General features: G+C 40.5%; 1 protein-coding gene across 1 annotated transcript in view; it reads right to left on the bottom strand.

Annotated features, from left to right (window-relative positions):
* Positions 1–12,357, bottom strand: part of LOC124859659 (contactin-associated protein-like 4) — a 107,044-nt gene that overhangs the window by 27,143 nt on the left and 67,544 nt on the right. The window contains exons 12-18 of the mRNA XM_047352563.1: positions 8,989–9,108; positions 8,653–8,844; positions 7,199–7,361; positions 6,889–7,016; positions 6,611–6,781; positions 5,341–5,559; positions 3,480–3,719 (exon numbers count right to left, since the gene is read on the bottom strand). Coding sequence (XP_047208519.1) covers positions 3,480–3,719; positions 5,341–5,559; positions 6,611–6,781; positions 6,889–7,016; positions 7,199–7,361; positions 8,653–8,844; positions 8,989–9,108 — 1,233 coding nt within the window. The remainder of the gene's footprint in view (positions 1–3,479; positions 3,720–5,340; positions 5,560–6,610; positions 6,782–6,888; positions 7,017–7,198; positions 7,362–8,652; positions 8,845–8,988; positions 9,109–12,357) is intronic.

Raw genomic sequence — 12,357 nt, 5'->3', positions numbered from 1 at the left:
GATTGCCGGCTGAGTTGTTGAGCTGGCTGTCACTGTTTGGGATCACAGGCAGAGTTGAATCGTTGCTGTACACCATAGTCACCTCCACATTCACTTCTAGTCGATGGATTTTCATATCCAAAACAGCCAATTTCTGTAAACGTTTGTCGAAGTACTCTGTGGTGAAGGGAGCCATCTTGTGCTGATTAACTGGCCTCAACTTGTCCTTCTTTCGAGTCCGATTATAAAAACATCAAAATTGTAATAATTCTTGAGAGTCGCTGGTAAGAAGTAGTTTTAGTCCAATATTTCCATAATTTTGGCTAAGAGATAAAAAGTTAGGAGTAAAAGAATGCAAGCAAGCAGGGAGCTTAGGAGAAAAGCTTCTGAGCAGGCAGAGAGGCGGAAGTGGAAGCTTAGCATAAAACACTTCAATCAGTATTGCATGCAACAAGTTGATACCTTGGATTAACTACTGGTGAGTCTAAGTCACCTTAACTATGCCTCATCCTGCCCAGACCTCTAAATGCACCTATTCAATCTGATATAAAAAGAACGAAATTACTTTGACGTTGATTTCTTCTCTTCACCGGTTGGGTCAGGTCTGAAGAAAAATGATGGAGGGGAATCACGCGTCCGTAAACACCTTACGAAAAAAAACTGCAAACTTCTCATCTGTCCAGGAGCTAAAATATGAAGAACCATTTAGTTGACTGAATCAACAAGGAGGAAACTCATCTCCTTGGAAATAAACCTCTGTGGGTTTTCACCTGCGCCGTGTGTCGGCGTGGTCATCGATCGGTATATGAATCTTCTGACCTTCTTGTATCAGACAGATTTTCAGCTTTCAAGCTCTTCTGGGAATGGCCTTCTAGAGCAAAAATTTGCCTGCGTGCTTTTGTCTCTTCAGATATGCGCCTCCGTTGCGTCGTCCTGCGGGAAATGGCCACAAAACGTTATTTTTCGGCGGGTTTATAATCCCGGGTGACGTCAGAGCTGTGATGTCTGTTGAGCTGCGCATGTCAAAATGTGGGACCAAAATGGATGACTCCAACATTGTTAATATTGATTGGCCAATTTTTTGTGAGTTACGTCGAGCAAGATAAGAGAAACAATCAGTCAGGGTAGATGATAAACCTACTGTGAGTTGCACAACAAAATTAACTAACTGCAACGGTCCAGAAAAGCAAAGGTCGAACGGAACAGAAGGAAAATATCAGCAATTTGATTATTTATGCAGCGTAACAATTTCTGCATATTTCTAGTAACACAGCAGAGGATCTGTTTGTTTTTCCTCTTGTTCCAGCCAGTAGCACACACAATTTCCTCAGTTAAATAAGGCGGTCTGCACCTGTTATCCATTGCACGCGCAATCTTTGAAAATGGCACGCAACATACCCACTTATTGCATGTGCAATTTATTTATAGTACACGCAAATTAGCACCAGCTATTTGTGATCTTTAAAGATCAGACATTATGTCTCCAAAGCTCTCTTGGAGGTGGGAATACATCCCTTTGCAACAAGCAAAACCACCCCAGCCTGCCGCCTCTCCCCATGGGCCACTCCAGAATAGAAGAGAGTCCAGCCTCTCTCGAGGAGCTGGGTTTCAAAGCCCTTGCCGGGCAAGCCCGACTATTTCTAGCAGTTATCTCTCGATCTCCCGCACAAGCTCAGGCTCCTTCCACCCCAGCGAGGTAACATTCCACATCCCTAGAGCCAGCATCCGAAGATCGGGTCATTGAGGTCTCTACCGTTGTCTACTGCCCCAACATCTTAGCACTGGTCGCTCATGGTTCCCCCTCAGGTGGTGTGCCCACTGTGAGATGGCCTTCCGCCTCTCGTTTGGGTTTGGCCCGGCCGGGTCCTGCGCGGAGTGACCTGGTCACCAGGTGCTCGCTGATGAGTCCCAACCCCAGGCCCGGCTCCAGGGTGGGAGCCCTGTTCCGCCACACCAGGCATGTCACGTGCCTTGTTAAAATAGTCAACCGCAACCACAAGGTGTCTGAACCGCTCTTTGCCTGACCCATCACCTACAGCCTGTTTGCCATGGGAGAGCCTACCGGGGGCATTTAAGCCCACATTTGAGCAGTGCAAGCTTAATTATTGTTCTTTTTTTTTATTCATTAAATTTTTTAACCGTGTCCTCTTCATCAGAGTAGCATTCAGAATTGTTGTCTGAGTGCCAAGAAAAAGCCCAACAAATTTACTTTGGAGCATATTTTATGGAACAACTTTATTAGAAACTGTTTTGGGATTATTTAGAGAGAGAGGAAGGAAAAGGGGAGAGAAGGAGAAAAGAATGGAGGAGAGAAAGAAGGATAAAGAGATGACAAGATAACACCCTGCATGCTTCTACACCTCCAAAAATGTTCATATTAACAGCTTTTTTACCAAAATGTGCACGGTACTTATGAAGGCAAGATGTATTTAGTGGTAAATGGCAGCTCAATATAGAACATTTGTGTATCTGTTAACACCTGAATCTCAACATCTGTGGGTTTGAGTGTGAGCGCGCTTATGTATACAAGGTTTCTCCATAAAAATATGCAATAGCTAGTGTGAGGAGCCACAAACCTGTTCCCCTAGACCTGGGACAGATACGGAGGAGATCCGAGCCATAGACATCTAAAGGCCCCCCAGAGCATAGGATCCCCAGGAGAACAATTGTCGGGACTACCTGAGATGGATCTCTACAGCTCCTCCAGATTTACCATGGGACTTTTTGCTCCGTTCTATGTAATACTCTGCTTCCCCAGGCTTTCAGTTTAGGCGCACAACTATGTATTGGTGTGTTCACAAATGTGCGATCTTTATATTTCTATTGATGGATTGAACACTACTTAGTAAAACGTTCAAAGCAAATGATATTGCTTTTTAATCTAATCCTGCTTTCACTTCTCCACAACCTTACCCCTGACCTGTCTGATGTGTTCCTTGGTTTTCATAATTCTGTTTGTTTACTGATGTTTTCTTACAAGTGTCTGAGGCCTTCACAGAACAGTTGGATTTATACTGAGATCAAACAGCATACATATGGACTAACTGATCAAGTTACTTCTGAGGCCAGCTGGTTGAAATCAATTTTATCAAGCTGTTTCAGATTAAAGGGGGCTAACTATAAATGCAGTCACACTTTTCAAATTTAGATAATTTCATCCTTCCACTACACATTTATGTTCTACTTTATGTTCGTGCATCACATAAAATCCCAATAAAATACATTAAAATTTGTTGTTACAATGTGACTAAATGTGAAGAGGTCCCACAGATATAAATTTTTTTCCAAGGAACTATTTATATCTATATTGATAGGATTCAGTTACCTACGAAACTCAAGCGTCTTTATTATGAAATAAAATTTATTATGAAAGAAAAGAACACATTTACCTGCAAATGGAAAATGCAACATGGAACTATTGAACAAAGCTTGGGTAAAACTAGAAATACTAAATTTTTCTGCCACACTACAAAAACTATATCTGAGGCAAGCCAATATACCTTTGTCACAGAAGGCTCCAGTGTAGGCAGATGAGCTGCAGTCGCAGGAAAAGCTTTTGGTTCTCTCCACACAGCGACCTTGGTTCTGGCAAAGCGCACCATAGGTGCTGCAGTGGCCTGGACATCCTGCCCGGACCCCGGGGGTGACCTTGGCTCTTTTCTCCAGGTCCAAAGTGATACCATTCAGCCTCAAGGAGCGGATACATCCTCGAAAACCCTTTTGCCTGGATGCAGTGCCTCCTAAATAGACACATAAATGTAAAAACTGGAGAATGTTAAAGAGATAAATTCTAACAATTTTCCTACTTTCCAAAACCCATGAGAAAAATAGCCTATTAAGAAGATGGATAAAAATCTGTCTCAATGACAGTTTTTACTTGATGAAATAAAGAGACACACTTGTCATCTTGGAAAATTTCAAATCTTTCAGTGAAAAATGTTTTATCAGCAGAACTGTAAAACTCATCAGTAATCCTTTGAGCAGCTTGATGAGTTTCTACATCATGAAGTCATATCAGAATTGATTTAAAACTGCCCTTCAGTGGATTACCATTTCACAGGAAGTGTCTCCGATATTCATGCACTTTGCTGATAGTTAAAATACTGAAGGCTGGTGAGGTATCAGTCTCTGTCTGACAGTTTGTTTGTCGTGGGTGTTTGAACAGATCTCAAACCCAGCAAGTTATTGTTCTGTGATTTTTCTCAATACAGTCTGCAGCTGCCCACAGAGTTCAGTCTCTGCATGCTGCTATTGTCTCAGACTGCTGTCATGAGAAAAACAGTATTCCTTAAAAGGTTCATGTCACAGCTCACAGTTTTGTCAGGAACTGTCAGGAAAGCACAAGCTTAAGTTACTGTTAGTAAACTTACCACACAAACTGGATATTTAACTGTGAAGTAGTAGTTGTAGTTGCTAATAACATTGTATGTTCCAGATTTGGCAGGGTATGGTCATTAAGCGTCGCAAAGACAAATCTCCCTGGATTTTCTATTTTAGAAGTGGAACACAGGTTAAACAAGTTTTGACTTCAAAGGTAAATTGAAAGCTCTATAAGTAGCCATAAGTATTAATTTCTGGTTAATTAGTTGTAAAGAAAGCTAATCAGGAATGACTGATGGCTCTTCCAAAATACTGAATGTTTTTTGTGCTTTTTGTTCCAATGTCAAAGAAAATTCACAGAAAAAAGCATTTTCTCTCTTGAGTCTGATTTAGAATAGGAAAACAGGGCCAGTCAGTCATTTTCTACCACTTATTCCATAGTGGCCTATCTCCGGCAGTCTATGGGCCAGAGGGGGGGTAGACCCTGGACAGGTCGCCAGTCCATCACAGGGCAACACACAAACAACCACGCACACACCTAAGGGCAATTTAGAGTTACCAATTAACCTAACAGGCATGTCTTTGGACTGTGGGAGGAAGCCAGAGTACCTGGTGAGAACCCACACATGCACAGAGAGAACATGCAAACTCCATGCAGAAAGACCCCTGGATGGGAATTGAACCAAGGACCTTCTTGCTGCAAGGCAACACTGCTACCAACTGCGCCACTATGCAGCCCTGGAAAATTGAGTCATAATGTGAAACTTTGTGCATGAGCAGAATTTCTGTGACAACTGCAATTGCGCAGAAGGAAAGGATATAGAATCCCACAAACTATTAGCTCTGAGGGAAAGAGGAAAGTGCAAACACAGACTATTGTTGACGCAACTGATATAAAAAATGTCTGATAGCTACTGACATATACTGTATATAAACCAAAGCTGAAAGAGAAGTCTTGTCAACATTCTATTGTTTTTCTCTGCAAAGGTAGCATCAAAATGGATTTAAATGTTTTGTGTCAGGAATCACAGTTTCACACACCTACAAATAATTGGCTGTTGAGCTGCAGGTGAATGTGTCCATCAGCAGGAGATTCCATTGTGGCAGCAGGGAGCTCGTCGAGGCGAAGCGATGCCTCTCTCACGTTTCGCTCAGCTTGAATGCGATGCCACCTGTTGTCGTTTAACGGGACACCAGCCTTTACTGTAACCTCCAGCGGGCCGTTACCCACATCAAACGAAAAAAGGACCTCAGTGGAGGCTGTGACAGAGATGAGGGAAAATACCTGCTGAACATATTTAAGACAATCCCTTTCTCATTCAGCATGTTTTGAGAAACAATATTTTCTCATAAATTTCAAATCTAAAAGGGTGCTTTCACCTTGTTAAACCTTCTATAATTTTCTCAATTTATGTCATGTTTTTTTAAGGACCGGTGTTAACATGAAGTTCCCTATTCTAAGTCTCTACTAATGGAAAATTTGGTTTGAAAGCATTATACGCTTTATTGTCAAAGGTATTTGCTCACCCATCCATTTCATGATATTCAGGTTTTCCAATCATTTCCTTGTAGTGGTGTAACAATATACAAAAGTCACGGTTCTGTATGTGTTGTGGTTTTAAAGTCACGGTTCTGTATGTGTTGTGGTTTTAAAGTCGCGGTTCTGTACACTTGAATCAAGAAAAATAAATTAAAATGTGAGATTTTTTTATTTCGGTCAGCAGTAAATATATTACCTTTTTCAATTTCTGAAATTGATTTACGGTAAATGTATTATGTTCTAATGATAGATTATATAACAAAATAACTGCTTAGAAACAGTCAGTGTTGATTTAAAAAAAAAAAAAAATACTGTGACCATATCTGAGAATAACACATGTTCAAATCACTTTGGAGTTGTTTTTAAATTTCGACAACCTGGTGCCCCAGCTGTACCTAAATGCATCTTGTGCAGCTGTTAAGAAAATCCCCTCTCATCAACAGAGATTCCTTCAACTTCCATTTTATAGATGTAGGAGTTTGAGCTAATGTAGCTTTCTCACAAACTGTTGTCACAGTGAATTTACATCATACCTAACCTAACCTTACTCAATACATTATTATTGCAGAGATCACTCTATATACTGTGTAAAAGGAAATGGTGTAAAAAAGAGATGGGCTTTTTTCAAAGGTGGGATGGCCTGAATCTGATGCGAGTCTCACACCTCCTGAATTTTATCCCAGTGGAACTTGGATGATCCACATTGCTCAGTTTGTATTGATATCAAAGTAAAGTCCCAATTAGCCACCTTATTCCTCAGACTTTACTTACAGCCGAGTTCAAGTCGAATGAAGTCTCTGATGCCCAAGTTTTCTAGGAGGACGCCAGAGGATGAGGTGGTTTTAAACAGGAGCGAGATGTCTGCACTCAGCTCTCCATGGAAGGTGGGAAAGTGGAGGTACGATGTTTCCTTGTCAAAAAACGCAGAGTCCCAGACACTGTCTGTGAAAGTCCACAACCATGTGTTACAAAAGCAGAATATGAGAATTACAAAATCCTTGTTTCTTCAAAAACACAGTTATATTATATGGACATATCACTAAACTTACTGTCTCCATAACAACGCAGGGGTCCCACCATGTAGGAGCTCTCTGATCCTGGCTTCTGGACATCACCTAGCACCAAAGATCTGACAGGCAGGGACTCCTTATGAGTCAGCAGGCCAGAGTCATTAGCCCTGGAAAACAGAGAGTTGGCAAAGAGGAAGAAGAAAGACTGAATTAAGAGAAGTTTCAATATACACAATCTGAGAAAGAAAATCCCTGAATAAGGTTAAAAAATTCTAATGGGTATAAAAGGATATCACATAGAAAATTATAATTACTATAGTATTTAGTGGCAGGAGAGTGAATACAGTACCATGCAGTGTGGTCAGCATCACAGTTGCAATGGTGTTTGTGGTCCACACAGTTCTCCTGCAGACTGCAGGCACACTGTTGGCTGCCTGGAAGAGCTCCGCCCCAGTAGGTCTGCCTTTGTCCTGCACCGGGACCTCCAACCCACCAGCTGAGTGGAGCACCGTCTGAATAACACAGACAGGGTAGAAAGCTTGCATCAGACTGACCTCCTTATTTCTGAAAGTTTCATGCCTGTGTTTGATGTAGATACTATTTGAATTATGTCCTGAAACTTTCCAGTGACGGCTCTGAAACCTTCTCTGGCAGGCAGAGAAGGTGGAGGATTTTTGCAGCATTTTTAACAGGGTTTTATGTTTTACAATGTAGAAAATTCACTTAAGTCTCATTGTTGAACAGGTCATTGACATGTCTGTACAAAAGAGCATATATCAACAACACAGGCCTATTTATTGTATTATCTACCCATCCATTAATCCATCCATTAATCCATCCATCCATCCATCCATCCATCCATCCATCCATCCATCCGAACCCCCTTTGAGGCTAACCTCGAGGACGGCCTTCTCTCACTGAAGTTTTTTTCTAAAAGTGAGGAAATTAAGCTTATTTTGTGGAACATTAAGTCCTGTCACGTCTATGTGCGCTATTTTTTATGCCCTCCCATTCTGAATAGGGCATGTGCATTGGGATCAATGGGATTCACAATGTCATGCTGTGTCAGGACGAAGTATGTTACTTTTGCTCTAATGTCACTTGCTGGGTGTATTCTTTTGTTAGTTTTTCACATTGAAAGATCAGCTGGGCATCTAGGAATGAAACTTCAGTGCTCCATGAGTCCCCTCAATTGGTGAGATAGTTTTTTAGCCAAATGAATTAGAAAGTAAGTCAGGTCATGTTTAGCTTGAGCTTCAAGCATCCACCGTGCAGAGGTGAGTCAGTATAGTGTAACATTATCATTGAGTCATTGCTGTCATATTTGAGTCAGAGCTGTGATGATTCTGTATCATTAGCACGCATGTATGGTATAAAGGTGCGTGAGAGCTTTGGTGTTCATGTGGAGGTATGCTGCAGGATTAAAAGCCGATGCAGGAGTATTGCTTTCGTACAACATTGAAACAAAAGGCAGATACGCAATAGTGATCAGGGTTTTAAAATTATCAATTTGTTAAGGATTCATATATTGTTTTCTTATTTCCCACATGGCATAAACATGGCATCGGTATATTTGTAAGAAATATCTAAAGGGGCAAAAAGTAATTTTGATTTTGAATTCACAATGTCACAATGCCATAAAAGCAGTATTGGCTACTAACCAAAACCTAAGCCTCACCAAAGACAGAAAATAAAACAATTTATTAAGAATATGAGATGCATTCAGTTGAGCATGTCAGAGTTATTCTTTCATGGTAATCTGCTTCTCTTTTATTTTTGCAGTATTTAATCTTCAAACTTCACCTGGTGTGTTAGGAAGGAGTGACTTCCTGCAGTGGTAAGCCAGTTCCTGTTCACAATACTCTGATTGACTGATGATTGCCAATAGCTGCTCTTCATTCACTGTATATTCAAAGTGCTGACTTCGTTCTATTGACGGTTGAATTTTGGTCAGTTCTGTGTTGTTGTGCTGGATCACTGTCCACGTCTTGTCTTCTGTATAGAAGAAAGTATTGATGTATTATTTCTGTCCCTTCAATGCTTCTGCAGTCAGTAAGACAAACAGAAATGGTGGCGGTTGATAGGAAGACTGGACACCAGGGAGTCGGCATGCTGTAATTTGAAGTGTGCGTCAGATACCTGTCACGTTGCAGAATATAAGCTGCGGGTTGATGGGTCCGCTACCATCCACATCAATGTAATAATATCCTGATGTGTTGCCTCTGTGTTTGTAGGCCTCACAGGACTGTTCATATATTGCTGAAGAAAGAAAATAGAGATTTACCATCATTAACAACATACATTTTTACGTTTGTCTTAACTTGGATGACAATTTGGATGAAAGGAAATTTGCTTGGGTGTTCAAGCACAACCAATGAACCACTGAGGTTTACCCTACTATGACTTGTAACATGCTGGAAAACCAGTGTAACTGCATTAAGTGAAGCATCTTAATGCACTGAGAGGGTACCGACCAAGAAAGAAGCCCTTGTTCCAAAACGGACATTTTCAGGCTCCATTGAAATTTGCTGGTGCCCTCATGGTCAATGGGGTGCCCTAGGCATAGGATGAAACATGGACTGAACTGTATGCAACAGAAACTGGTTAGAACTCTGGATTCCTAGGTGCACCACATTAACCCGCCTTTAGTAAAGTCCAGGAAATAGGACACACAGTCATGGAGCCACTAACAAAACACTTCTCTCAGCCATGCCTCTTTCTCACTACCCGAAGCAACCCAGCTGATCGCAAGAAGGAGGCAGCATTCATGAACCTGAATGCATTAAAAACTTGCTGGCGAGTAAGACTAGTCAAGCCAAGTTTATTTATATAGTGCTTTTCAGCAACAAGGCACTCAAAGCACTGTACATGAGGAAAACATTACAATGATACAGAAAATCAAACACAGAAACACAAATCAAATCACACTAATGATCCTTGGGAGTAATAATAATTAATAATCCTTCTGGGATTACTGGTAGAAATTGGTTCCAAGCCACTCTTAATAATAAAGCATCTTATGCTAAAAGAAGATGATAATATTGATAGTCTCATCATTCCACTGAATTCTAACTAGGGAAGCTGAGTCACTGGTACAAAACAGCTTTAACCCACGTTTTCAGGTGCTAATAATATATTGCTTTTACTGGTACTGAAGTTGAACTATAACAGTCCATTGTAGTCTAACTAAAAAAGCTGAGTCATTGGTGTAAGAGAAGCTATTCTCTATTATTAATAATGTTTGGTTTTTGCTGGTAACCCTTCTGATAAACTAAAAATCTATAAAACAAAGTAATGAAATCACGCAATTAGGTGCAGGGCTAAGCAACACACAAGAAGAAAAGATTTTGCAAGAGTGAGGTGGAATCCTGGTGGTGTGAATATATAACTGTGAGTGTGCGCAAGAATTAGACTGTCAACACAGATAGAGCGCCATTGTCCTTGAGGAGAGAGATGAAAGTTTTCTCAATCGGCCACAGAGTCTTATCTGGGTCACAGCTGTTCGGGGGTTCTGGGAAACAGCGCCATGTTTACATAACATCCAGGAGATAATTGGATGATAGCCACTTAGCAGACGTTGCCAAGGCCACGTTGGGGCACCAAATTTAGAAAAACAATAAGTGTTCTGGTTCAAGCAGTTGTGTGTATTTCCAACCACTTTAAGAGTTTTTTCTCTCAATTGCGAATCCAAATATCCAAATTTCTGCGACTTTCCCGCAGTTCTGGAGCAAACAACCTTCTCCATGATTAAATGCTTTCACCTCTGAGTCCAAAAGCCGCTTCCAGGCTATGATTCTGTTCAAGAACCGTATCCAGCTTGAGGCTTAGCTCTCTTAACAATTCAGTCTGAGCATTGATCGCTCTGCAGATTCCATCCAGCATCGCAGGCAGCTTTGGGATGCTTTGAACAGCTGCCCACGTTTTGCTACTCACTCAATAAGTCAGGTAACCACCAGGTCCAAAAAGCAGAAATCCTGTTATCAAAAATCCAAATATATAAACGTCTTCTGCGTCCTCAACCGACATTGTAGTTAAGCACACAATCTTCCACTTCCATTGTGTATCCAGAGAAAAATGTACCGGCAAGAGGGTTCTCCTTTACCCTGACTTCCAGTGTAAAACATTTTATCAATTGCATTGATAGACCAGCTGACCAAATCCATGATTTGCAAGTTTGGAAGATATGTAAAGTGAGGCTCTGAGCAAAACACAGACAAGAGCAGATGCAGGCAAGAAGCCTGCTTCTACTACTTTTAAGAATTCTTGGATCCAAATTTGGCAATGATCTGATGTTAGTGTAATCATATATTGAAGAATGGCCAAAAGTTAATGATCTGTTGTATGCGCATCCAGCAGATCATGGGGTAATTAAGACAAGCTCTCTTAAACCTTTCTTTCTGAGCTTCTGCAGAAAAGGAATCTGAGCCCAGAAGAGACGGTCTCTCCAATCAGGTCGAGTGAAGCGTCTTTCGCCCTCCTTGCCTGAGAGGGGACGGCATAGGAACCGCAGCATTGCATGCCTTCCTGCAACTGGTCTGGGGAGCAGAAGCTACCCTTAAGCTGCTATTGAACGCAGCAACCAACATTTTGTTAGCCATTTTATCCGTATTTTACCTTAATCTCCTTGAACAAACCTGCTGAAAATAGCTTTGAATTTTGTTTAAAACATGCCAAATGTTGTCTCTGTAAGCGGCCAACAAGCTAATAGCTCTGCTTATACCACACAGTAGAAAGCTTTTTATTTTACAACAGAGCTTGTTTCATTCGTTCCGTAATCATTAGACAATATGCCGTCAGCGCTTCTTATACACATTAATATTTGTATTAATGGTATTTAAAGTATGAGTATTAAAATAATGTTTTATCTCTACTTCTGATTTGCATTTAGACTAGTGGTTGTGGTTGTTTGAACACACCAATCATTGTTAATTAGTTTTAGAACTAATTTAACCTTATTTCCAAATTACTCAAAATAAACCTTGGTTCTTAAACATAAACATCCACACTAAACTGTGATATCATTGCATCATTTTATTTCTTATGGTTTTCGACCATTTTATATGCTCCCTTTCTCCCTTTATTTGTATATAGTTCATTAGTTTCCTTTATTATTTCATGCTTCATTCATTGCCTGGTAGTTTTAGTTAATGTTTACTAAATTAAATAGTTATTGACTGAAATTAGTTTAACTTGGAGTTGAATTAATAAATTCTTATATTTTAAGGAAAGGTTGTTGTCAATGTATTCCGTATGTGTGCAGAATAAGCTGCCAGAGCTCGAATAGCTCTTTCATCTATTGTTCTAATGCCACCGCCATATTGGGCTGGTATTCACTGGACAATACTTGACAGACCAAACGTTATTTTATTAAATATGAAATTCTTTGAACATATTTTATTGCACAATAACAAATATTAGGAAAGTTTCACAATGAGGGGGATAAAAATTTGACAAGGTTTAGGGAAAATCCCTGATAAGTTTGAACTTATCACTTCATTCCCGATCTTA

The sequence above is a fragment of the Girardinichthys multiradiatus genome, chromosome 22, assembly GCF_021462225.1.
Source record: "Girardinichthys multiradiatus isolate DD_20200921_A chromosome 22, DD_fGirMul_XY1, whole genome shotgun sequence".
NCBI lineage: Eukaryota > Metazoa > Chordata > Actinopteri > Cyprinodontiformes > Goodeidae > Girardinichthys > Girardinichthys multiradiatus.
Note: the sequence above shows the minus strand (reverse complement) of the source record. Positions and strands in the feature narration are given on the sequence as shown.